General features: G+C 50.2%; 1 protein-coding gene across 6 annotated transcripts in view; it reads right to left on the bottom strand.

Annotated features, from left to right (window-relative positions):
- The window catches only part of LOC106572392 (calmodulin-binding transcription activator 1), a 600,679-nt gene that overhangs the window by 363,495 nt on the left and 211,812 nt on the right, over nucleotides 1-25,372 (bottom strand). For all 6 annotated transcript variants that reach the window (XM_045696195.1, XM_014146507.2, XM_014146505.2 and 3 more), the window contains one exon: nucleotides 1,257-1,324. In XM_045696195.1, the coding sequence (XP_045552151.1) occupies nucleotides 1,257-1,324 (68 nt within the window). The remainder of the gene's footprint in view (nucleotides 1-1,256; nucleotides 1,325-25,372) is intronic.

Genomic DNA, 25,372 nt, shown 5'->3' with positions numbered 1-25,372 from the left:
TCTGACGACAAGGAGGCCTGCTTGGTGGAGTTAATTGTTGGAGTGGGGTGATGATAAAAAGGCGCCGTAGAGTAGAAGTCAGGGTGCTCTTTGGGCCATCTTCTACAATTACACAGGGAAACGTACTATTAATTATCAATGTCCCTGGCAGGCAGAGGAGAGGAGCAGGAGAGGAACGAGAGGACTGTTCTGTGTGTCAGAGGGCCAACAGTACAGTTAAACATGGATGAGGACTGTTAATAACACCAGGGATGGAAGAGAGAGGAGGGGGAGGTAAAGGAGGTAAAGGAGGCTGATGATAGAGAAAGGTTATAATATATTTAAACACAGAGTCAATTCCTCATCAGGATGTGTTGTGGGAGATCAGAGTGGGTGGGTGGTTGTGTGTGTGTGTTCTGTGTTCGCTCTATACACGCAGAAGAGAACAGCAAGGCCCAGCACAGCCTAACACTGCCTGTTACTCAAAGCTAGTCAAATAAAGAGGTGTCCACCAGCGTAAATGATGTGAATTTATGACATAATTCACGGTCGGAAACTCCGTTTCCAGGATGGGAACTATGGTGGTATAAATAAGAGTAAATAATGTTACCGTGGAAATAACATCAACACTGTTGACACTTAATTCCATGTGTCAGACACAAACAAATACATTGATAGGACAGGTTGGTATATGCTACTTATCATGAATATAATCACTGACATCATTTCTCCATTTACAAAAGTTACTTCTTATTGACATTCATATCCACATTCCTCTCTCTCTCTCTCTCTCTCTCTCTCTCTCTCTATCTCTCTCTCTCTCTCTCAGCACATGCAGAACAAGCCCTCAAATCAACCCTACTTCGTTCTATTGGAGTGTGTGAATGTGCCGACAGATACCAACACATTAGCATCACATTCACAGCGGAGACCAGAGGAGTGCATGTTGTCTTAATTGGCCCGCTAAAAGGCAATTATTAGTCAACATTAATATTCCATCGTCTGGCTCAAATAGCTTCTGAAAGGTGCAAAGTTTTCCAAACTGCCATCCGGCAGCTTGTAATATTAAAGATCTATCCAACTCTCAACATGGGGGGGTGGTTTTCTAATGGGTTCAGTAGGGATTCCTGGTACTCAGCACGAGCCACAAATATCTCAAATGAAGAACATTAGACTGTGGAGTGAAGCCTACAAAATATAAGGCACAGTGTGGCTTTTTCTGTGAAGAGATGTTATTTTTGTGGTTATTTCTTGGAAGACGTCAACATCTCGCTTACCTTGTTTTAGGGGACGTCGTTAGCCATTCCTCATGCTTTTCAAACGTTATCAAGTAAGCTGCGATTTCCTGTGAGGGAGAAGAGAGGGAGGGAGGGAGGGAGGGAGGGAGGGAGGGAGGGAGGGAGGGGGAGGGAGGGAGAGAGAAGGAAAGGCTTAGATATGTCATCTTCAGTCACCTGGAGCTAGTGTTTCTAATACATTGTGGAGAGCACGGTTCATTGACCTTCAGACAGGACAACACACAGCACAAACACAGAGGGAGTAAAGAGAGGAGATACTGTAGGTTCCATGCTCCTAAAGGACCAGCCAGGTAAATGGAGATTGGGTAAAGTATGACACAGTAGACAGACAGAGACAAGAGATGCAACACACAGCAGCAGAGGTCAGATCCTATTTGAGACCATCTTAGTTAAGCAGGTTTTGATCAACCTCTCCTTCGAAGACTTCAAGGTGCTTCTCACACAGATTGACATCGCCAGCGTTTCACATTCAGAGAGCGGCTTTTCATTTTTCTTGGTCCGATCCTCCCCCCAAACCCCTTTGATCTGCTCTTGACACCCATCTATGTAGAAATCCACTCTTTAGCCCAGGACTAATCAGCACACACCACTCACACAGTACATTGCCATGTACTGGAACTAGGCTAACTAGTATGTGGATACTATAAAGTCCTCTACATGTGCAGTAAAGGAGATGCTATGAAGTACAGTGAAGGAGATGCTACAGCTACTATAGATAGATGTACACTGAACAAAAATATAAACTCAACATGTAGAACGTAAAGGTCCCATGTTTCATGAGCTGAAATAAAATATCCCAGAAATGTTCCATACGCACAAAAAGCTTATTTCTCTCAGATTTTGTGCACAAATATGTTTACATCCCTGTTAGTGAGCATTTATCCTTTGCCAAGATAATCCATCCACCTGACAGGTGTGGCATATCAAGAAGCTGATTAAACAGCATGATCCTTACACAGGTGCACCTTGTGCTGGGGACAATAAAAGGCCACTCTAAAATGAGCAGTTTTGTCACACAACACAATGCCACAGATGTCTCAAGTTTTGAGGGAGTGTGCAGTTGGCATGCTGACTGCAGGAATCTTCACCAGAGCTGTTTCCAGATCCTTTAATGTTCATTTCTCTAATAAGCCGCCTCCGGTGTTGTTTTAAAGAATTTGGCAGTACGTCCAACATGCCTCGCAACCGCAGACCACGTGTAACCACGCCAGCCTAGGGCCTCCACATCTGGCTTCTTCACCTGCAGGATCATCTGAGACCAGCCACCCGGACAGCTGATGAAACTGTGGGTTTGCACAACCAAAGAATTTCTGCACAAACTGTCAGAAACCATGTAAGGGAAGCTCATCTGCTCGTCATCCTCACCAGGGTCTTAACCTGACTGCAGTTCGGCTTCAGTGGGGAAATGCTCACATTCTCTGGCCACTGGCACGCTGGAGAAGTGTGCTCCTCACGGATGAATCCCACTTTCAACTGTACCAGGTAGATGGTAGACAGCGTGTATGGCGTCGGGTTGATTAGTGGTTTGCTGATGTCAACGGTTTGCTGATGTCCGAGTGCCCCATGGTGGTGGTGGGGTTATGGTATGGGCAGACATAAGCTACAAACAACAAACACAATTGCAGTTTATCGATGGCAATTTGAATGTACAGAGATACCATGACGAGATCCTGAGGCCCATTGTCATGCCATTTTTCCGCCACCATCACCTCATGTTTCACCATGATAATGCACAGCCCCACGTCGCAAGGATGTGTACACAATTCCTGGAAGCTGAAAATGTCCCAGTTCTTCCATGGCCTTTATACTCACCAGACATGTCACCCATTGAGCATGTTTGGGATGCTCTGGATTAACGTGTATGACAGCATGTTGCAGTTCCGCCAATATCCAGCAACTTCGCACAGCCATTGAGGAGGAGTGGGACAACATTCCACAGGCCACAATCAACAGCATGATCACCTCTATATGAAGGAGATGTGTCGTGCTGCATGAGGTGGTCACACCAGATACTGACTGGTTTTCTGATCCAAAACGTTATCTGTGACCAACAGATGCATATCTGTATTCCCAGTGATGTGAAATCCATAGATTAGGACCTAATGAATTGACTGATTTCCTTATATGAACCGTAACTCAGTAAAATCTTCGAAATTGTTGCATGTTGCGTTTCTATTTTTGTTCAGTGTAGATAATTGAGATACTATAGGGGCTGTCATGTTTTCAATGATCACAGTGGCTCTTGTGTCAGTCAGAGTATAAAGGCATAGCAGGCCAGGCTACCCACCCATTCTCACACCAAACTAATGGGCAGCACTTTGGATGCTGCCAGACAACCTCATGATTACCAGTGACAGCCAGCAATTCATCCCTCAGCTAGAGCATTTGTCAGCTACTCAGACAGACAGACAGACAGACAGACAGACAGACAGAGAGACAGACAGCTAGATGAGGAGGCATGGAGGAGAGACCTGGTGTCATCTCCTACAATAATATCATCTTTCGATATCTAGGGATGTGTGTGAGTCTCTGTGTGGTGTGTGTGTTCACGTTGGTGTGTGAACAAAACTTTATGTGTATATGGGCTATGTTTACACAATATGTCCCTTCATGTGTGCTGCTACTTGTCCTGTCCACACGGGGAAATAACGTCAACAATAACGGGAGAAGCAACAACGGAAATCGCAGCAACAAGAGATAATATCAGCTGAATAAATCCCCATTCACATACAGAATAATCCCACAGTGTCGGAGAGAGTACACACGCACAAACACACACACTCGCATAAAGACACACACACACACACACACACACACACACACACACACACACACACACACACACACACACACGCATAAAGACACACACACACACACACACACACACACACACACACACACACACACACACACACACACACACACACACACACACACACACACACTATGCCCAGTGTGATAAACATCTATGGCTAGGAGCTGAGAAGCAGCCTCCCCCTGGTCCTGTGTCCTGGATGAGTGTGTCATGATGAGTGTGTCCTGGATGAGTGTGTCCTGGATGAGTGTGTCATGATGAGTGTGTCCTGGATGAGTGTGTCATGATGAGTGTGTCCTGGATGAGTGTGTCCTGGATGAGTGTGTCATGATGAGTGTGTCCTGGATGAGTGTGTCATGATGAGTGTGTCCTGGATGAGTGTGTCATGATGAGTGTGTCCTGGATGAGTGTGTCCTGGATGAGTGTGTCATGATGAGTGTGTCCTGGATGAGTGTGTCCTGGATGAGTGTGTCATGATGAGTGTGTCCTGGATGAGTGTGTCCTGGATGAGTGTGTCATGATGAGTGTGTCCTGGATGAGTGTGTCATGATGAGTGTGTCCTGGATGAGTGTGTCATGATGAGTGTGTCATGATGAGTGTGTCCTGGATGAGTGTGTCATGGATGAGTGTGTCCTGGATGAGTGTGTCCTGGATGAGTGTGTCATGATGAGTGTGTCCTGGATGAGTGTGTCCTGGATGAGTGTGTCATGATGAGTGTGTCCTGGATGAGTGTGTCATGATGGGTGTGTCCTGGATGAGTGTGTCATGATGAGTGTGTCATGATGAGTGTGTCCTGGATGAGTGTGTCCTGGATGAGTGTGTCCTGGATGAGTGTGTCATGATGAGTGTGTCCTGGATGAGTGTGTCCTGGATGAGTGTGTCCTGGATGAGTGTGTCATGATGAGTGTGTCCTGGATGAGTGTGTCATGATGAGTGTGTCCTGGATGAGTGTGTCATGATGAGTGTGTCATGATGAGTGTGTCATGATGAGTGTGTCCTGGATGAGTGTGTCCTGGATGAGTGTGTCATGATGAGTGTGTCCTGGATGAGTGTGTCATGATGAGTGTGTCCTGGATGAGTGTGTCATGATGAGTGTGTCCTGGATGAGTGTGTCCTGGATGAGTGTGTCCTGGATGAGTGTGTCCTGGATGAGTGTGTCATGATGAGTGTGTCCTGGATGAGTGTGTCCTGGATGAGTGTGTCCTGGATGAGTGTGTCCTGGCAGAGACTAATCCTGGCTGAGCCTGCCCAAGGGGCTGCTGGGGGAACCAGGGTGAGGAAGGAGCCAAGGTGAGGAGGGATCTCAGGCTGGCAGGGGTCCCGCTGGGGAGCGAGGGAGCATGACATGGCTTCCAGGTGCAGACTGGGAGATAATAAAGCGTCGATTAACTTCCTGTCTCCCTGCCATAATGACCGGAGGGGAGGAAGCCATGGCCACAGCATGACAAGGTGGGGGCTAGAGCTGTTGTCTGTTCACTCCAGCAAGTAGTTTAGGATTGAATTAGGAAAAGGGTACAATAACATGAAGAGAAATATCAACCTACAGTGGTGTAAAGCTTTTTGGAGTTACTGAGCTAAATATGGACATTCAGGACCCTGAGACTAGAAGCATATGGAGCACAAAGAGAACAGAGAGGATGGTCCATTTACTGTGCCAACCAAAACTACACTGTTGTGGCTAAGTAAATACAGTATCTGAGTGGAATATTCACATAATGGTAACAAGCATCTGTCTCCTCAGCTAAGATATAGGAGAAAGACTACAGTGCAGGGATGGATACAACTAGACCAGTGTTTTGTGCAGCACCATCACCAACAAAAAATGTACTTTCCTGCATATATTACGAAATAAATTAGAATAAAAGGGTGACTACTAGATTCATTTCCTCCCTCCCTCCTAAAAGAGGCAGATGCTGTTGTTCCTCCCTCCCTCCTAAAAGAGGCAGATGCTGTTGGGAGGAGTGTTCATTTCCTCCCTCCCTCCTAAAAGAGGCAGATGCTGTTGGGAGGAGTGTTCATTTCCTCCCTCCCTCCTAAAAGAGGCAGATGCTGTTGTTCCTCCCTCCCTCCTAAAAGAGGCAGATGCTGTTGGGAGGAGTGTTCATTTCCTCCCTCCCTCCTAAAAGAGGCAGATGCTGTTGTTCCTCCCTCCCTCCTAAAAGAGGCAGATGCTGTTGGGAGGAGTGTTCATTTCCTCCCTCCCTCCTAAAAGAGGCAGATGCTGTTGGGAGGAGTGTTCATTTCCTCCCTCCCTCCTAAAAGAGGCAGATGCTGTTGTTCCTCCCTCCCTCCTAAAAGAGGCAGATGCTGTTGGGAGGAGTGTTCATTTCCTCCCTCCCTCCTAAAAGAGGCAGATGCTGTTGGGAGGAGTGTTCATTTCCTCCCTCCCTCCTAAAAGAGGCAGATGCTGTTGGGAGGAGTGTTCATTTCGGGAGGAATAAATAGCTGGTGTGACCTCTTCCGGTGGCCTCAGCCCTCTACATCACTCTCGTCTGAGCAGTCCGCCGGCCAGGCTGGGCAGCAGGAGATGAAATAGTGGGCCTAGTCGGTCCGGTAAATTGTGGGCCCAGTCGGTCCGGTAAATTGTGGGCCCAGTCGGTCTGGTAAATAGTGGGCCCAGTCGGTCCGGTAAATAGTGGGCCCAGTCGGTCTGGTAAATAGTGGGCCCAGTCGGTCCGGTAAATAGTGGGCCCAGTCGGTCCGGTAAATAGTGGATGGAGGCTCTCTCTCTATCTCTGCCCCTCTCTCTATCTCTGCCCCTCGCTCTATCTCTGCTCCTCTCTCTCTATCTCTGCCCCTCTCTCTCCATCGCCCCCCTCTCTCTCTATCTCTGCCCCTCTCTCTCTATCTCTGCCCCTATCTCTCTATCTCTGCCCCTCTCTCTCCATCTCTGCCCCTCTCTCTCTATCTCTGCCCCTCTCTCTCTATCTCTGCCCCTCTCTCTCTATCTCTGCCCCTCTCTCTCTCTATCTCTGCCCCTCTCTCTCTATCTCTGCCCCTCTCTCTCTATCTCTGCCCCTCTCTCTCCATCTCTGCCCCTCTCTCTCTATCTCTGCCCCTCTCTCTCTATCTCTGCCCCTCTCTCTCTATCTCTGCCCCTCTCTCTCTATCTCTGCCCCTCTCTCTCTATCTCTGCTCCTCTCTCTCCATCTCTGCTCCTCTCTCTCTATCTCTGCCCCTCTCTCTCTATCTCTGCCCCTCTCTCTCCATCTCTGCTCCTCTCTCTCCATCTCTGCCCCTCTCTCTCTATCTCTGCCCCTCTCTCTCTCTCTATCTCTGCCCCTCTCTCTCTATCTCTGCCCCTCTCTCTCTATCTCTGCCCCTCTCTCTCTATCTCTGCCCCTCTCTCTCTATCTCTGCCCCTCTCTGTCTATCTCTGCCCCTCTCTCTCTCTATCTCTGCCCCTCTCTCTCTATCTCTGCCCCTCTCTCTCTATCTCTGCCCCTCTCTCCATCGCCCCCCTCTCTCTCTATCTCTGCCCCTCTCTCTCCATCTCTGCCCCTCTCTCTCTATCTCTGCCCCTCTCTCTCTATCTCTGCCCCTCTCTCTATCTCTGCTCCTCTCTCTCTATCTCTGCCCCTCTCTCTCTATCTCTGCCCCTCTCTCTCTATCTCTGCCCCTCTCTCTCCATCTCTGCCCCTCTCTCTCTATCTCTGCCCCTCTCTCCATCGCCCCCCTCTCTCTCTATCTCTGCCCCTCTCTCTCCATCTCTGCCCCTCTCTATCTCTGCCCCTCTCTCTCTATCTCTGCCCCTCTCTCTCCATCTCTGCCCCCCTCTCTCTATCTCTGCTCCTCTCTCTCTATCTCTGCCCCTCTCTCTCCATCGCCCCCTCTCTCTCTATCTCTGCCCCTCTCTCTCTATCTCTGCCCCTCTCTCTCCATCGCTCCCCTCTCTCCATCTCTGCCCCCCTCTCTCTATCTCTGCTCCTCTCTCTCTATCTCTGCCCCTCTCTCTCCATCGCCCCCTCTCTCTCTCTCTGCCCCTCTCTCTCTATCTCTGCCCCTCTCTCTCCATCGCCCCCTCTCTCTCCATCTCTGCCCCCTCTCTCTATCTCTGCTCCCCTCTCTCTATCTCTGCCCCTCTCTCTCCATCGCCCCCTCTCTCTCTATCTCTGCCCCTCTCTCTCTATCTCTGCCCCTCTCTCCATCGCCCCCCTCTCTCTCTATCTCTGCCCCTCTCTCTCTATCTCTGCCCCTCTCTCTCCATCTCTGCCCCCTCTCTCTATCTCTGCTCCTCTCTCTCTATCTCTGCCCCTCTCTCTCCATCGCTCCCCTCTCTCCATCTCTGCCCCCCTCTCTCTATCTCTGCTCCCCTCTCTCTATCTCTGCCCCTCTCTCTCCATCGCCGCCTCTCTCTCTATCTCTGCCCCTCTCTCTCTACCTCTGCCCCTCTCTCTCCATCGCCCCCCTTTCTCTATCTCTGCCCCTCTCTCTCTATCTCTGCCCCTCTCTCTCCATCGCCCCCTCTCTCTCTATCTCTGCCCCTCTCTCTCCATCGCTCCCCTCTCTCCATCTCTGCCCCCCTCTCTCTATCTCTGCTCCCCTCTCTCTATCTCTGCCCCTCTCTCTCCATCGCCCCTCTCTCTCTATCTCTGCCCCTCTCTCTCTATCTCTGCCCCTCTCTCTCCATCGCCCCCCTTTCTCTATCTCTGCCCCTCTCTCTCTATCTCTGCCCCTCTCTCTCCATCGCCTCCCTCTCTCTCTATCTCTGCCCTCTCTCTCCATCGCCCCCTCTCTCTCCATCTCTGCCCCCTCTCTCTATCTCTGCTCCCCTCTCTCTATCTCTGCCCCTCTCTCTCCATCGCCCCCCCTCTCTCTATCTCTGCCCCTCTCTCTCCATCGCCGCCTCTCTCTCTATCTCTGCCCCTCTCTCTCTACCTCTGCCCCTCTCTCTCCATCGCCCCCCTTTCTCTATCTCTGCCCCTCTCTCTCTATCTCTGCCCCTCTCTCTCCATCGCCCCCCCTCTCTCTCTATCTCTGCCCCTCTCTCTCCATCGCTCCCCTCTCTCCATCGCTCCCCTCTCTCCATCTCTGCCCCCCTCTCTCTATCTCTGCTCCCCTCTCTCTATCTCTGCCCCTCTCTCTCCATCGCCCCCTCTCTCTCTATCTCTGTCCCTCTCTCTCTATCTCTGCCCCTCTCTCTCTATCTCTGCCCCTCTCTCTCCATCTCTGCCCCCCCTCTCTCTATCTCTGCTCCTCTCTCTCTATCTCTGCCCCTCTCTCTCCATCGCCCCATCTCTCTCTATCTCTGCCCCTCTCTCTCTATCTCTGCCCCTCTCTCTCCATCGCTCCCCTCTCTCCATCTCTGCCCCCCTCTCTCTATCTCTGCTCCTCTCTCTATCTCTGCCCCTCTCTCTCCATCGCCCCCTCTCTCTCTATCTCTGCCCCTCTCTCTCTATCTCTGCCCCTCTCTCTCCATCGCCTCCCTTTCTCTATCTCTGCCCCTCTCTCTCTATCTCTGCCCCTCTCTCTCCATCGCCCCCCTCTCGCTCTATCTCTGCCCCTCTCTCTCTATCTCTGCCCCTCTCTCTCCATCGCCCCCCCTTTCTCTATCTCTGCCCCTCTCTCTCTATCTCTGCCCCTCTCTCTCCATCGCCCCCTCTCTCTCTATCTCTGCCCCTCTCTCTCCATCGCTCCCCTCTCTCTCCATCGCCCCCCTCTCTCTGAACAGATGCCAGGGATTACTCCAAGCCCCCGATCAACCATAAAGGTGCAATAATCTTACGGCGAGAAAACAAACAAAAACAGACGTGTGGCCGTTAAACAGCCGCAAAGAGACAAAGTTTGTTTGGGCGGCATAATGAGAGGCTAGTGATGCTTTCTGGTTGACTACACACGCTTCGTAGGCAGAACAGAGCAGAGTGAGGCGGAGAGGAGAGCGGAGGACAAGGCAAGCTGATGGTGCATCACATTCAAGCCAGCAGCCGTCAACGAGCTCTGGACTCTATCGGCTGACCTTACTGCCTCTGGCCTGCATTCCATCACAAAGGGGAAATATTCACACACCAGCCTTTACATATACTATGTACAGTATGTATCTACCTCATGTCACTACCTCACTCTCCCTCCCTCTCACAGCCAGGTCAAACCTAGTACACTATATCTCACCCTGTGTGACTCACAGGTCAAACCCAGCACACTCTCTGACTCACAGGTCAAACCCAGCACACTCTCTGACTCACAGGTCAAACCCAGCACACTCTCTGACTCACAGGTCAACCCCAGCACACTCTCTGACTCACAGGTCAAACCTAGCACACTCTCTGACTCACAGGTCAAACCCAGCACACTCTCTGACTCACAGGTCAAACCTAGTACACTATATCTCACCCTGTGTGACTCACAGGTCAAACCCAGTACACTCTCTGACTCACAGGTCAAACCCAGCACACACTCTGACTCACAGGTCAACCCCAGCACACACTCTGACTCACAGGTCAAACCCAGCACACACTCTGACTCACAGGTCAAACCCAGCACACTCTCTGACTCACAGGTCAAACCCAGCACACTCTCTGACTCACAGGTCAACCCCAGCACACACTCTGACTCACAGGTCAAACCCAGCACACACTCTGACTCACAGGTCAAACCCAGCACACTCTCTGACTCACAGGTCAAACCCAGCACACTCTCTGACTCACAGGTCAAACCCAGCACACTCTCTGACTCACAGGTCAAACCCAGCACACTCTCTGACTCACAGGTCAAACCCAGCACACTCTCTGAGTCACAGGTCAACCCCAGCACACTCTCTGACTCACAGGTCAAACCTAGCACACTCTCTGACTCACAGGTCAAACCCAGTACACACTCTGACTCACAGGTCAAACCTAGCACACTCTCTGACTCACAGGTCAAACCCTGCAGGGCACATTTGTTCACTCATCTCTACTTCAACCTTCAACTGACTGAAATATACAGCAATAGTATGTCCATGTGTTACTACGTCTAGCTGTTTGTCTAGCTCCCTCGCAGCAGAACAGGGTAAACAGCACCAATCAACAGCCTAGCTGTAGAAAGGAGAATATGATCAGTAGCTAGTCTCTGTAATTGACACAGGGAATGAATGCAAAGAGCCCTTTCATTTAGCAAAGAAAACAACATGCAGCTGTTTGCTGCTGTAGCCGAGCCATCTAATTTGTTTCTTTTGTCTCTCTCCAAAGCTGTGACACGTGTACGGAGAGCACAGATAGTATGCTAGCTATGACAGAGTCCTATAGCAGTTAATGGGAGATGTTAGACACCTTGAAATGGTTTGTTTGTGCTTCCTCTTCTCCATAAGCCTGTTACAATCAGAGAGGCTGATTACTGTGACCTGTCTCTGGCTGACATATGATTAACTTAACACTTCACAGGTTATCATTCCTTTCCTTCTCTACACTCACCCAGCTAGCTCTGTTCTGTCTGTCCCGTCTCCCTCCTAGCAGTCACAAAGTCACCGTCTCATCAGTGTGTCGTGCTTTTCTAAACGTTGAGGTGAAAGCCTCCAAACGAGATTGACTCTGAGACGTCTGGCTCTGCCATTCAATGCCTCTCTCTTTTCAAATGATATTTTCACACTGTGGAAGTTACAAGGTTTTCTCCAGAGAAAATCACACTTTGAAATGTCTACCTATTTGAAATGAGAGATGACACTAACATATTCACCTTATTTCATTTGCTGGCACCCAAACGAGAGAGGGAAGTGGGTAGATGGCAGCTCCATGGAAAATAAACACCATTTGACCTTGTCTTTGTCTTAAAACACACTGTAATGACTGTCTGGGGAGCCAGCGTTGAGCGAGGGCAGTTCCTTTGTGAAGCTGATCAGACAGACTGCATCACTTCATTAAGTCAGTTAGTTAAAGACTGGTTAGCTGTTTGATGGGGCTCTTTGTGAGACTGGTAGTAACACTGTCCCTGGGTGACTTAGGGGCTTGGCTAGCTACACGCCTGGCTAGCCGCCTGGCTGTTTGTTGCTGTTCAGTTCCTCTGGCTAGGCTAGCTTTGATTTATGTGTGTGAAGAGAGGCATTGAGAGGATCAACGCTCCCCCATTTGGAATGACAGACCTGATCACTTGAAACAACTCTCACTGTTTCATTAAAAGGGACAGATAGGAGTCTTTTGGCATTATCTCAGGGAGGATCAGACACCTGTCTCTAAACACCATCCATAATGGCTTTCTCTCCCAAAGTGTGTCTCTGAGCCACTCACCCCTAACATTTGATCTGACAAGGGGGTCTCGAGTCTCTGAGCCACTCACCCCTAACATTTGAATACAAAGGTTTGTCTCACTGTATGATGGTTTAATATTATTTTTTTTTTAAACAACCTGGAACAAAAATGACCTTGAATAACAGACATGTGGCTTTATACCCTGATAGTATGACCCTTAGTTTAATCGTGCAATATGTCTATGAAAACCTGATGTCCAACAGTTATTCACCCTCGTTTACCCATTACTTGTCTTTTCCAGTCATATACGCCTATAGTATAATGGCACTAATGAAAAGCTATTTCAATCTGACTTATAAAAACAATGTTCTACAGTGTATTGATTACCAGCCTCAGTTAATGTTACTGGAGAATTATCCCAGTGCATAAGGCAGGTTAGGATAGGGTATATAGTAACAGAGTGCCTCTGGCCATTCTTTAGTTGAGGACTGGTGGATGACGGAATGTATCCTGCCTGACGGTCCTTCTGTCTTTGACCTTGGCCTGCACATGAAAGCAGGAAGCTTCATGAGAGGAAAGGGGTGGGGGTTGAAGACAGATATGGTGAGTGGAGCCTCCCTGACGACCCAGATCCACAGGAACCCAGGCTCTGTGTGGAGAGCCAGGTCATCTGATATTTCCTCCAGGGCAACCCATGAAATCAAGCTGGCTGGGCAAGGCACAAATGGATTAGAGGAGGGAGGGGAGGAGGAAAGCAGAGAGAGAGGTGGGGGAGTGTGGAGAGCTGCTGCAGTATCAAGGGATCCCGGAAGACAAATTCAAATGCAATTAGACACAGGAGAGATGGAGTCAGGGACATGTAGGGAGCGAGAGAGATAGGGGGAGTGAAAGAGGAGAGCGAAAGAGAAAAAAGAGGGAATAAACAAAAAAGAGTGAGAGGAATAAAGCATGAGTATGACAAAGACAAATGTGTGAAAAGCAGCAGGAGTCTGCTGTCTGGTGATTAGAAAGTGGACATCCCTTCAGTCCTGCAGAGTGCAGCATCCACGGTGAATCATTTTGGGGGTTATTTTGCTCATGAATTCGTAATGTACTCGCAACAATATTTCAAACACAGAACCATCAATATGATCTCATGTGGCCATATAACTGATCAAAGGTAGATCATTGTATCTAGAGGGAAGAACTATGGAAATGTATCATATTATTCAGAGTAAAGGTGTAGTAGACGTGGAATAAAACATCAGTGTTTCCCCTATATTCATCTGCTGTTAAATCGCTGCCGCCACTCCAAGAAATATGATTTTGCTTTTTGGGATGTTAAAACTTTTTCAGTGTAAACTTAAAACCAGATATACACTTAAAACCAGATATAAAGTACATAGAAAAGATAATGAAGCAATATACACTCGCTCTTTCCATGTCACTTGTTATATCCACTTGAATCAGGGTAGATGAAGGGGAGGAGACAGGTTAAAGAAGGATTTTTAAGTTGAGACATGGATTGTGTATGTTTGCCATTCAGAGTGTGAATGGGGAAGACAAAAGATTCAAGTGCCTTTGAATGGGGTATGTAGGTGCCAGGCGCACCGGTTTGAGTGTGTCAAGAACTGCAACGCTGCTGGGTTTTTAACGCTTAACAGTTTCCCGTGTGTATCAAGAATGGTCTCACCCAAAGGACATCCAGCCAACTTGACACAAATGTGGGAAGCATTGGAGTCAAAATGGGCCAGCATCCCTGTGGAACGCTTTCGACATCTTGTACAGTAGAGTCCATGCCACAATGAATTAAGGCTGTTCCAAGGGTAAAAGGGGGTGCAACTCAATATTAGGAAGGTGTTCCTAATGTTTTGTACACTCAGTGTAGTTTTTAAATATAATCTTTGTGATCTACCACTAAAATAAAAACTAGACAGGGAGAATTTTAAATTCCACAAATGTCATGGCAGGGCCCACACTTATTTTGTTTTATACCACAGCATTGTTAGATATTCGTTTCGGATTGGCTAGAAGGACATTCTAGAATGGACATTAAAACCAGATAACGGGACAGTTGGAAAAGACATCGGGCAACTTGAAATAATGACGCAATATGCGCCTACACATGCAGACTGTACTTGCTAAAAAGTTACAGAAAGCTAAACCAACAACCACACAAACCTTCATTTGATACATCGTAAACCCAGGTACAGCGAAGAAAAACGTAGATAGCTAGCAATTGATTTGGTTTTGAAGAGACATATTTATTTGGAGCTTCTGATGACCTAACATGGTGAGCGATGACCACATTACATTTCTACTTTAACCAGCTGTTCTTTATTTTTGAATTCAGTTGTCATATTGACAGGTTTGCTAGCAACAAACTATTTAGCTTGCTTCTAGCCTAGTGTTTGATATGCAATGTGATCTTCTCGTAACGAACAGTGTCGACGAGTGTCCTGATGAGTAGGCACTATGCCAGGCTAAATGAGGCATAATCAGCTCATTAGTATGGATGTATCCACATGAATGTCAATAGAAAACAGCTTAAACAAACGCAAATGCAGCTACGTTGCTGTTCTTCTGGCTTCAGAAGTCATGACTGTATAAGCCGTAGCTAGCTAGCTAGCAAGCAAGGGCTAATGTTGCCAGTGAGCATGGCCACGGAACATATAGAATGAACAACTGGGTCATGTCCTTAAATATAGAACTAATCGAATGACTGGGTCGAGTATTCAGCAACCAGAACATGAAAAAGTATGAATTCGCATATTAAAATGAAAATATGAAGATTTATTTTTATTTCTACCGGTAAATGTGTGCTTAAGTATTGTTTACTTTGGCAACTGTGGTATAAGTGGGATAAACGTTTTCGTTCTGTGCATTAACTTACCTTGGAAAGATGAACTTCGTCGTCCATAATTTCCAAGCTAATGTACAGAAAGTTGCCGTTTATCCCTTACATGTTGTAGTCATTCAGATAGCATAAGAAGTCATAAGAAGTCATGACAAAATGTGTAGAATTGCAGGAAATTATCTTCAAAACTGCCCATTTTCTCTCAGCCCCATTGCAAAATGTGTATAATTGGAGGACATGAGATTTAAAACGTTTTTTTGTTGTTCTCTCAGCCCCATTGCAAAATGTGTAGAATTGTAGGACATGAGCTTTAAAACTGTTTTTTTTTTCTCTCAGACCCATGACAAAATGTGTAGAATTGCAGGAAATTTGCTTTGAAAGAGCAAATATCTGTGGCCAAGAAGAGGGCCTCTAAAAAGGTTGGTTCGGAGACAGCGCCATTGGCAACGCCCACAACCACCCCCTGCTAACTCTGCCACCGTTGCTGAAAAAACCCTAGGGCAAACACTGAACACAGCTCTACAGTTTAAAGCAGTATGAGGTAGAATTATTGAATGATAAAAAACAGAGGTGAAAAGGTAAAATGATAAAGCAAAACATATAGGGATTTTACTGTAATTATAAACTGGGTCGTTCGAGCCCTGAATGCTGATTGGCTGACAGCCGTGGTATATGAGACCGTATACCACGGGTATGACAAAACATTTATTTTTACTGCTCTAATTACGTTGGAAACCAGTTTATAATAGCAATCATGTGGTATATTGTCAATATACCACGGCTAAGGGCTGTGTCCAGGCACTCCTACCACATCTCCTTGGGCCTTATTGCTTAAACATAAAACTGTATAAAATGTAGATCTATAATCTTTGTTCGAGTAAATTTACCTCAGCTTGCCTGAAAGAGAGTGAGGGGTGGATTAGTTCTACTATAGCATGCAGGAAAGTCCCGAGGACACAAGTCTTTCTCTTTAGGAGCTGAAAAGAGAGGACTAACAATAGTGTGTGTGTTGACAGCTGCACTTGGCATCTGCTGAAGTGGGGCGAGGTTGTTTGAGGCTGTTCTATGAGTCCCTGAGCAGGGTTTAAAAATGCCCTGTACTCCAACACCCTGCCCATTAAGACCTGGTGAAACCTGTACCCCAACACCCTGCCCATTAAGACCTGGTGCAACCTGTACCCCAACACCCTGCCCATTAAGACCTGGTGCAACCTGTACCCCAACACCCTGCCCATTAAGACCTGGTGCAACCTGTACTCCAACACCCTGCCATTAAGACCTGGTGAAACCTGTACCCCAACACCCTGCCCATTAAGACCTGGTGAAACCTGTACCCCAACACCCTGCCCATTAAGACCTGGTGCAACCTGTACCCCAACACCCTGCCCATTAAGACCTGGTGAAACCTGTACCCCAACACCCTGCCCATTAAGACCTGGTGAAACCTGTACCCCAACACCCTGCCCATTAAGACCTGGTGCAACCTGTACTCCAACACCCTGCCCATTAAGACCTGGTGAAACCTGTACCCCAACACCCTGCCCATTAAGACCTGGTGCAACCTGTACCCCAACACCCTGCCCATTAAGACCTGGTGAAACCTGTACCCCAACACCCTGCCCATTAAGACCTGGTGAAACCTGTACCCCAACACCCTGCCCATTAAGACCTGGTGCAACCTGTACTCCAACACCCTGCCCATTAAGACCTGGTGAAACCTGTACCCCAACACCCTGCCCATTAAGACCTGGTGCAACATGTACCCCAACACCCTGCCCATTAAGACCTGGTGCAACCTGTACCCCAACACCCTGCCCATTAAGACCTGGTGAAACCTGTACCCCAACACCCTGCCCATTAAGACCTGGTGAAACCTGTACCCCAACACCCTGCCCATTAAGACCTGGTGCAACCTGTACCCCAACACCCTGCCCATTAAGACCTGGTGCAACCTGTACTCCAACACCCTGCCCATTAAGACCTGGTGCAACCTGTACCCCAACACCCTGCCCATTAAGACCTGGTGAAACCTGTACCCCAACACCCTGCCCATTAAGACATGGTGAAACCTGTACCCCAACACCCTGCCCATTAAGACCTGGTGCAACCTGTACTCCAACACCCTGCCCATTAAGACCTGGTGCAACCTGTACTCCAACACCCTGCCCATTAAGACCTGGTGCAACCTGTACCCCAACACCCTGCCCATTAAGACCTGGTGCAACCTGTACCCCAACACCCTGCCCATTAAGACCTGGTGCAACCTGTACCCCAACACCCTGCCCATTAAGACCTGGTGAAACCTGTACCCCAACACCCTGCCCATTAAGACCTGGTAAAACCTGTACTCCAACACCCTGCCCATTAAGACCTGGTGCAACCTGTACCCCAACACCCTGCCCATTAAGACCTGGTGAAACCTGTACCCCAACACCCTGCCCATTAAGACCTGGTGAAACCTGTACCCCAACACCCTGCCCATTAAGACCTGCTCCAACTTGCCGGGGGCTTCCTAAGGATGCCCTGACAGAGCGGAGCGTCACGCTGCCACCTCTGTTTTATCACCCCTAACGGAATGCTCCTCCCGCTGCTGCTCTATACTACCCACAATGCTCTCCTTCTCCACAGCCGGCGTCCCACAGTTCTGGGTACCAGCATGCCAACCATACAAAAATATACCGTGGAGACTCATCGCCAGGATGAACTTATCACTGAAGCGTATAGTAAGGTATTCTGTATCACATGTATCATGTATGGCCACTGTATGAGTGTACTTTCTCTCACCATACCTGCTCTACCTGGTTAACGGTAAGAACATTCCACCTCCTGGATAAATGCTTTCTGGATGTTTAAAACACACCTCAGGCATGTTTTCCTCCATGTACATATACAGCTAGGGCCCGTGGTCCATCAAATCTCTCTCCCTGGCCTGCATGGGAAGATGAGGAGGGAGAGACAAGCGGCCCAGTCCACTGGTCTATGTTATACATAGTTACACTGTGATCAATACTACAGTGATCCTGAATGGCTTAGATGTTCTCCAGTTGCTGATCAATGAGTTTCTGTACATTCTGCTTCACATGTTGTGGGTCATCTATAGGAGATACTGAGGCTGACCGGCTGGCTGAGAGAGGGGCTGCTCTCCTGAGGATCCTCCTCCCCTCTTCTCCTCTCTCCTTCTGCACGCCTCCATGCTTCCACAATCAATGCTGTAGTAAAGAAAGCTGCTTCACTACACTACACTGTTCTTTTATCTGTTAGTTTACCATGGCTGGGTGTTACAATGTAACAACAACAAGACATACTGGAGGAGAGGCACTGGAGAGGAGAGGCACTGGGGTGCAGGCGGCAAGCAGGCGGGTAGGCAGACGGAAGGAGGTGGGGATGCCAACCAGGAGAGAGGAAGTTGGCACTTAGCGAGATTGTTTTGGCTTTGGTGCCATGGCTGCCGTCTCCGATGGAAATTAAACTGTTCTTTGAGAGGATGTAATCATTTAGCCTTGAGAGAGCAGAGCAGCGCAGTGCGATGGTCAGCCTCCACACGCCGCCCGCCTCCCACCTCTCGCCCAACAGAGTACCACAACATAAGAGGCTCGCCTGCCTGCTGCTAAGTGTGTGTACTAAGTGTGTGTACTAAGTGTGTGTACTAAGTGTGTTGGTGCATTTCATATGCATGTGTCTGTGTGGGGGGGGTGTAAAAGAAATATAGGCAAAGAACAGGAGAGGTTTCCAGGCAAGGAGAGAGTGAATGAAACAGAGAGGAGAAAGAGAGAGTACAGGGTGATCAAGCAGGCGATAAAGTGGGAGGATGGAAGAGAGGAGAGAGAGATGGGTTTATATATGAATGGATCTAGTGGTGTGAGGTGAGGGATGTGTGATGAGAGAGGGACACAAAGTAACTGAAATGAAAGGCATCAGTCTCTGTCATCCACCCACAATTAGTCTGCAGTATGACCCAGCGGTGAGTGCAGCAGTCTGATAAGGTAACTGAAGTATATCACCGACAAGGCCACCTCATAGTAAAGAAATAAGTACAACATAGAATGAGAACGCCAATCTAGTATGATATACTGTCTTTCTACTGGCCAACTGATATATCCTTGAGAGGCAGGTCTTCTGTAGCAAGTCCTTCACCTGTCTCTCTCTCTGGCTGGAAGTTGTGTGAGGAAGACTTGGGGGCAGGTTGGAGTGAAGCCTTGTCCAGGACGTATATGAGAGGAGGAGGGTCGTTAGTAGACGGGACAGTGTGTGTCTCTCTCAGCGTGTGTCTTTCTGCGGGGGGGGCAGACAGGTTTACTGCCTGTCCCCCCCCCCCTGTGTCTGTGACCTCTGGTGTTCCACACCACATCCTCTTCATCATCCCTACAGCAGGACACCTGTCCCCCCGCTGACACACCAACAGAGGAGAACCGAGCTGGATGGAGCCCACAGTACGCTTCGCCTGGCTCCCTAAAACGGACCTTCCCCACCAGCTCCACCGCTGCCCGAGACATCAGTCTGTCAGTTACACATCATTGTACTTTTCTCTCCTCATCAAAACCAAGCCAAACTCTCAGATTCTCACTCAAACTTAGCAGTGATAGAGCAAACTGCTGCGAGACTCTCATAACTACAGTAACTGGCCATATGCAATCACCTTTACATTCTTCTTGAAGGGAATACTGATGTATGTGCTGTAAATCCAATACAAAAAAGTCCAATACAAGCAATAAACAGTGCCTTTGTAATGTTTTCACTAGGATATTTACCAGCTGATTAACGATGCACTGTACAACATGACTGACAGATGAAATATAGTGCTATATAGGCATTACGTTAAACCCTGTAATGATTTCCCAAGGCAAGAAGAAGGTCAAAGACCACCTGTCAGGCACACCATGTTGGGACAATGCAATCCAGAAGGTTTCCCTCGTACTATCCACCTCAATTACATGACATCCACCTTCCATTCCAAGGCCACCATGGTGGGAGGCGACCAGCGGAGAGTCAACCAACCTCCCCAAAAATGTCAGAATGAGGTGAGATGAGACTGATGCAGGTCTGAGAGCCTATTTATTTCAGCCCCCCAGAATCAATTAATGGCAGAATTATCCCCTGAATTCCACTATTCAGCGCCGCCAAATGACAAGAGCACCCTAGCGTGAAACCAATTTCTAAGTTCCAATCTGAGACCCACCCCAGAACCACCTACTGGGCTCACTGTGAAATTGCACCTCCCTTTGACCACTCAGCCATGGGTTATTTCTGTCACATGGTGAGAGTGTACGTGTGTGTGTCTGTGTGCGTGTGCATGCGTGTGTGTGCGTGTGCATGCGAGTGTGTGTGTCTGTGTGCGTGCGTGTGTGCATGAGCACAGCAGCCATTCAAAAATAAAGTCCCACTGTGTTCTGGAAATAGACTAGTGATATTGGCAACTGTATAACGTTTCTATTAAAGCACAACAGAGTCAAATGTAGTGAAAGGAGAAAGACGTGGTCAGAGAGAGACTGGGAGGAAATGTGTTACTCCAGCACAGAGGAGGATGTGATACACAGAAGTAAGGGATGTTCTTGGTATTAAAGGACCAGAGCTACGAATCTACAGACAAGGAATCAGGCAGGGAGACAGACAGACAGACAGACAGGGAGAGACAGGAGGCAGAGGTAAAGGGCAGAAGATGTCTTCTTGAAATGACTAGTGAAAAGATATGAAGTGTTTCCACCGCCCTATACAGCTGGAGAGCAGCCTGCTACGCTCCAGAGAGGGAGGGAGAGAAACAGAAGGCATGAAGAGAAGGTGAGGGTAATAGCACCAGAGACGGCAGGTCAACACAGAGACGCTGCTCAGACCAATTAGCCAGCCAGCAAAGAGGGTTTCTCTCTTCCGGCTCGTCACCATGAGGGGATCGCCCTTCGTCCATATCGCACATTTTCTCTTCACACACACATACACACTCGTATGAATGCACAAACACACACACACATTTCTCCCACAGACACACACATTTCTCCCACAGACACACACACACACACACATTTCTCCCACAGACACACACACGCCTGCTCTTTCATGCTGCCATCACACTGACTGATGTGATTGTTCTTTCTGGAGGAGGGCCAGTGTGCCACACTTTAATTGAAGAGTGTGTTGTGCTATCTGTCCAGCACATCGCATCACATCGGGCTGGCCATGGCTGCTATTCTATTGTTGGGTTATCAGACAGGCTGTCAGGGGGTCCTCTCCCCTCTCCCCTCTCCCCTCTCCTCTCTCTCTCTCTCGCTCTCTCTCTCCTCTTCTTTCCTGGCTCGCTGCCTTTTCGTGTTCACAATACCAGGAATAAAGATCACAGCCAGCCAGAATCCAATCCAGCCAGTCTCCTCTTGACAGCATTTACCATCTGAACAAAAGACCCTGGACCAGTCCTGTCAGTGTATTCTGGATATACAGTACCATATGAGCCATAAGTCCCTGGACCAGTCCTGTCAGTGTATTCTGGATATACAGTACCATATGAGCCATAAGTCCCTGGACCAGTCCTGTCAGTGTATTCTGGATATACAGTACCATATGAGCCATAAGTCCCTGGACCAGTCCTGTCAGTGTATTCTGGATATACAGTACCATATGAGCCATAAGTCCCTGGACCAGTCCTGTCAGTGTATTCTGGATATACAGTACCATATGAGCCATAAGTCCCTGGACCAGTCCTGTCAGTGTATTCTGGATATACAGTACCATATGAGCCATAAGTCCCTGGACCAGTCCTGTCAGTGTATTCTGGATATACAGTACCATATGAGCCATAAGTCCCTGGACCAGTCCTGTCAGTGTATTCTGGATATACAGTACCATATGAGCCTAGCGTGAATGACTAAGTAAAGCATTAATCATCATCATCACATCAAGGTAATTTCCCATCAGAGAGTTATCTATCACTGAAGTGTAATACATCTGCGTTTCCCAAGCTATAACAAGGTTTTATGGATCTCCCTCGCTTCTTCCTCATCTAGCCTCCTGCTTTGTGTGTAGCCTATAAGCATAGTCCAATCTCCACAATGTGTGTTATCTGTCGCCGATCTCTCTCCCTCTAAAACTCGAGACCTTTCAGAGAGAGAAGGAGAAGGATCCTCTGTCCAGACAGCAGGCAGTGGATCGATGAGCCAGACGATGGTCCTGCTCCTATTGGTAAGGCCAGACTAGCTCTCTCTCTCTATCCCTCTCTCCTCTTCTCTCTGTTCTGTTTATCTCTGGCAGATCCCTCTGTCTCTCCCTTCCTCTTTCACTGGCTACTTGCTCTTAATTAAACATGCCGCAAAGCTATTAATTGTCAACAAGATTAAATTTGTTCCCTGGGCAGTGCCGTGAATGGGCCTCTCCGCCCAGAACAAAGGGCTCCCAATATCCATGTCAGGACTGAACAAAGACCCTGGGACGTCACTATACACCTATCTACTATACTATGGACTGAGCTGGGCCAAGCTGAGACAGGACCAGACAGAGGTGTTATTCAATGTTACTCACTGAGTCCCAATGAGGTGCTTTGGATAGGTAGAGAGAGAATCAGGCTTGTGTTTCAAAGCAGCCGGTGCCATTTTGCAAGATGACATTTGGGCTGAAACAAAGCGTTTAATCAGAACGCTGTGGGTACACCTTCACTCCTGTCATAATGCCATCACCTGCTCTGCTCAACAACTATTCAATAAAATATTTCAAATCAGCCTAGTTTTTAATCCTGCTGTGTTTCTGTTCTTTGTATTGCTATAAACACTTTTGACAAATGGTGTGACATTTAAATAAATAAGTAAATGACTGCTGAGATGGATTTAGGCGTGAGCAGCTGCCAAGGAGTAATATAATTCATGGCCATGCGTCACTGTTAGTGGAGACCTGGTGCTCCAGCACTCAGGCAGAACCCACAGCCAGGGGACAGTACATCAATCCCCCCAGCCACCAGACCCCTACCTGCTCCCACCCTCCCAGCCACCAGACCCCTACCTGCTCCCACCCTCCCAGCCACCAGACCCCTACCTGCTCCCACCCTCCCAGCCACCAGACCCCTACCTGCTCCCACCCTCCCAGCCACCAGACCCCTACCTGCTCCCACCCTCCCAGCCACCAGACCCCTACCAGCTCCCACCCTCCCAGCCACCAGACCCCTACCTGCTCCCACCCTCCCAGCCACCAGACCCCTACCAGCTCCCACCCTCCCAGCCACCAGACCCCTACCTGCTCCCACCCTCCCAGCCACCAGACCCCTACCTGCTCCCACCCTCCCAGCCACCAGACCCCTACCTGCTCCCACCCTCCCAGCCACCAGACCCCTACCTGCTCCCACCCTCCCAGCCACCAGAACCCTACCAGCTCCCACCCTCCCAGCCACCAGACCCCTACCTGCTCCAACCCTCCCAGCCACCAGACCCCTACCAGCTCCCACCCTCCCAGCCACCAGACCCCTACCTGCTCCCACCCTCCCAGCCACCAGACCCCTACCTGCTCCCACCCTCCCAGCCACCAGACCCCTACCTGCTCCCACCCTCCCAGCCACCAGACCCCTACCTGCTCCCACCCTCCCAGCCACCAGACCCCTACCTGCTCCCACCCTCCCAGCCACCAGACCCCTACCAGCTCCCACCCTCCAAGCCACCAGACCCCTACCAGCTCCCACCCTCCCAGCCACCAGACCCCTACCAGCTCCCACCCTCCCAGCCACCAGACCCCTACCTGCTCCCACCCTCCCAGCCACCAGACCCCTACCTGCTCCCACCCTCCCAGCCACCAGACCCCTACCTGCTCCCACCCTCCCAGCCACCAGACCCCTACCTGCTCCCACCCTCCCAGCCACCAGACCCCTACCAGCTCCCACCCTCCCAGCCACCAGACCCCTACCTGCTCCCATCCTCCCAGCCACCAGACCCCTACCTGCTCCCACCCTCCCAGCCACCAGACCCCTACCTGCTCCCACCCTCCCAGCCACCAGACCCCTACCAGCTCCCACCCTCCAAGCCACCAGACCCCTACCAGCTCCCACCCTCCCAGCCACCAGACCCCTACCAGCTCCCACCCTCCCAGCCACCAGACCCCTACCTGCTCCCACCCTCCCAGCCACCAGACCCCTACCTGCTCCCACCCTCCCAGCCACCAGACCCCTACCTGCTCCCACCCTCCCAGCCACCAGACCCCTACCAGCTCCCACCCTCCCAGCCACCAGACCCCTACCTGCTCCCACCCTCCCAGCCACCAGACCCCTACCAGCTCCCACCCTCCCAGCCACCAGACCCCTACCAGCTCCCACCCTCCCAGCCACCAGACCCCTACCAGCTCCCACCCTCCCAGCCACCAGACCCCTACCAGCTCCCAACCTCCCAGCCACCAGACCCCTACCAGCTCCCACCCTCCCAGCCACCAGACCCCTACCTGCTCCCACCCTCCCAGCCACCAGACCCCTACCTGCTCCCATCCTCCCAGCCACCAGACCCCTACCTGCTCCCACCCTCCCAGCCACCAGACCCCTACCAGCTCCCACCCTCCCAGCCACCAGACCCCTACCTGCTCCCACCCTCCCAGCCACCAGACCCCTACCTGCTCCCACCCTCCCAGCCACCAGACCCCTACCTGCTCCCACCCTCCCAGCCACCAGACCCCTACCTGCCCCCACCCTCCCAGCCACCAGACCCCTACCAGCTCCCACCCTCCCAGCCACCAGACCCCTACCTGCTCCCACCCTCCCAGCCACCAGACCCCTACCAGCTCCCACCCTCCCAGCCACCAGACCCCTACCTGCTCCCACCCTCCCAGCCACCAGACCCCTACCAGCTCCCACCCTCCCAGCCACCAGACCCCTACCAGCTCCCACCCTCCCAGCCACCAGACCCCTACCAGCTCCCACCCTCCCAGCCACCAGACCCCTACCTGCTCCCACCCTCCCAGCCACCAGACCCCTACCTGCTCCCACCCTCCCAGCCACCAGACCCCTACCTGCTCCCACCCTCCCAGCCACCAGACCCCTACCTGCTCCCACCCTCCCAGCCACCAGACCCCTACCTGCTCCCACCCTCCCAGCCACCAGACCCCTACCTGCTCCCACCCTCCCAGCCACCAGACCCCTACCAGCTCCCACCCTCCCAGCCACCAGACCCCTACCTGCTCCCACCCTCCCAGCCACCAGACCCCTACCTGCTCCCACCCTCCCAGCCACCAGACCCCTACCTGCTCCCACCCTCCCAGCCACCAGACCCCTACCTGCTCCCACCCTCCCAGCCACCAGACCCCTACCAGCTCCCACCCTCCCAGCCACCAGACCCCTACC

This window comes from Salmo salar, chromosome ssa15 (genome assembly GCF_905237065.1).
Source record: "Salmo salar chromosome ssa15, Ssal_v3.1, whole genome shotgun sequence".
Taxonomy (NCBI): domain Eukaryota; kingdom Metazoa; phylum Chordata; class Actinopteri; order Salmoniformes; family Salmonidae; genus Salmo; species Salmo salar.
This window is presented reverse-complemented; position numbering and strand designations above follow the sequence as displayed.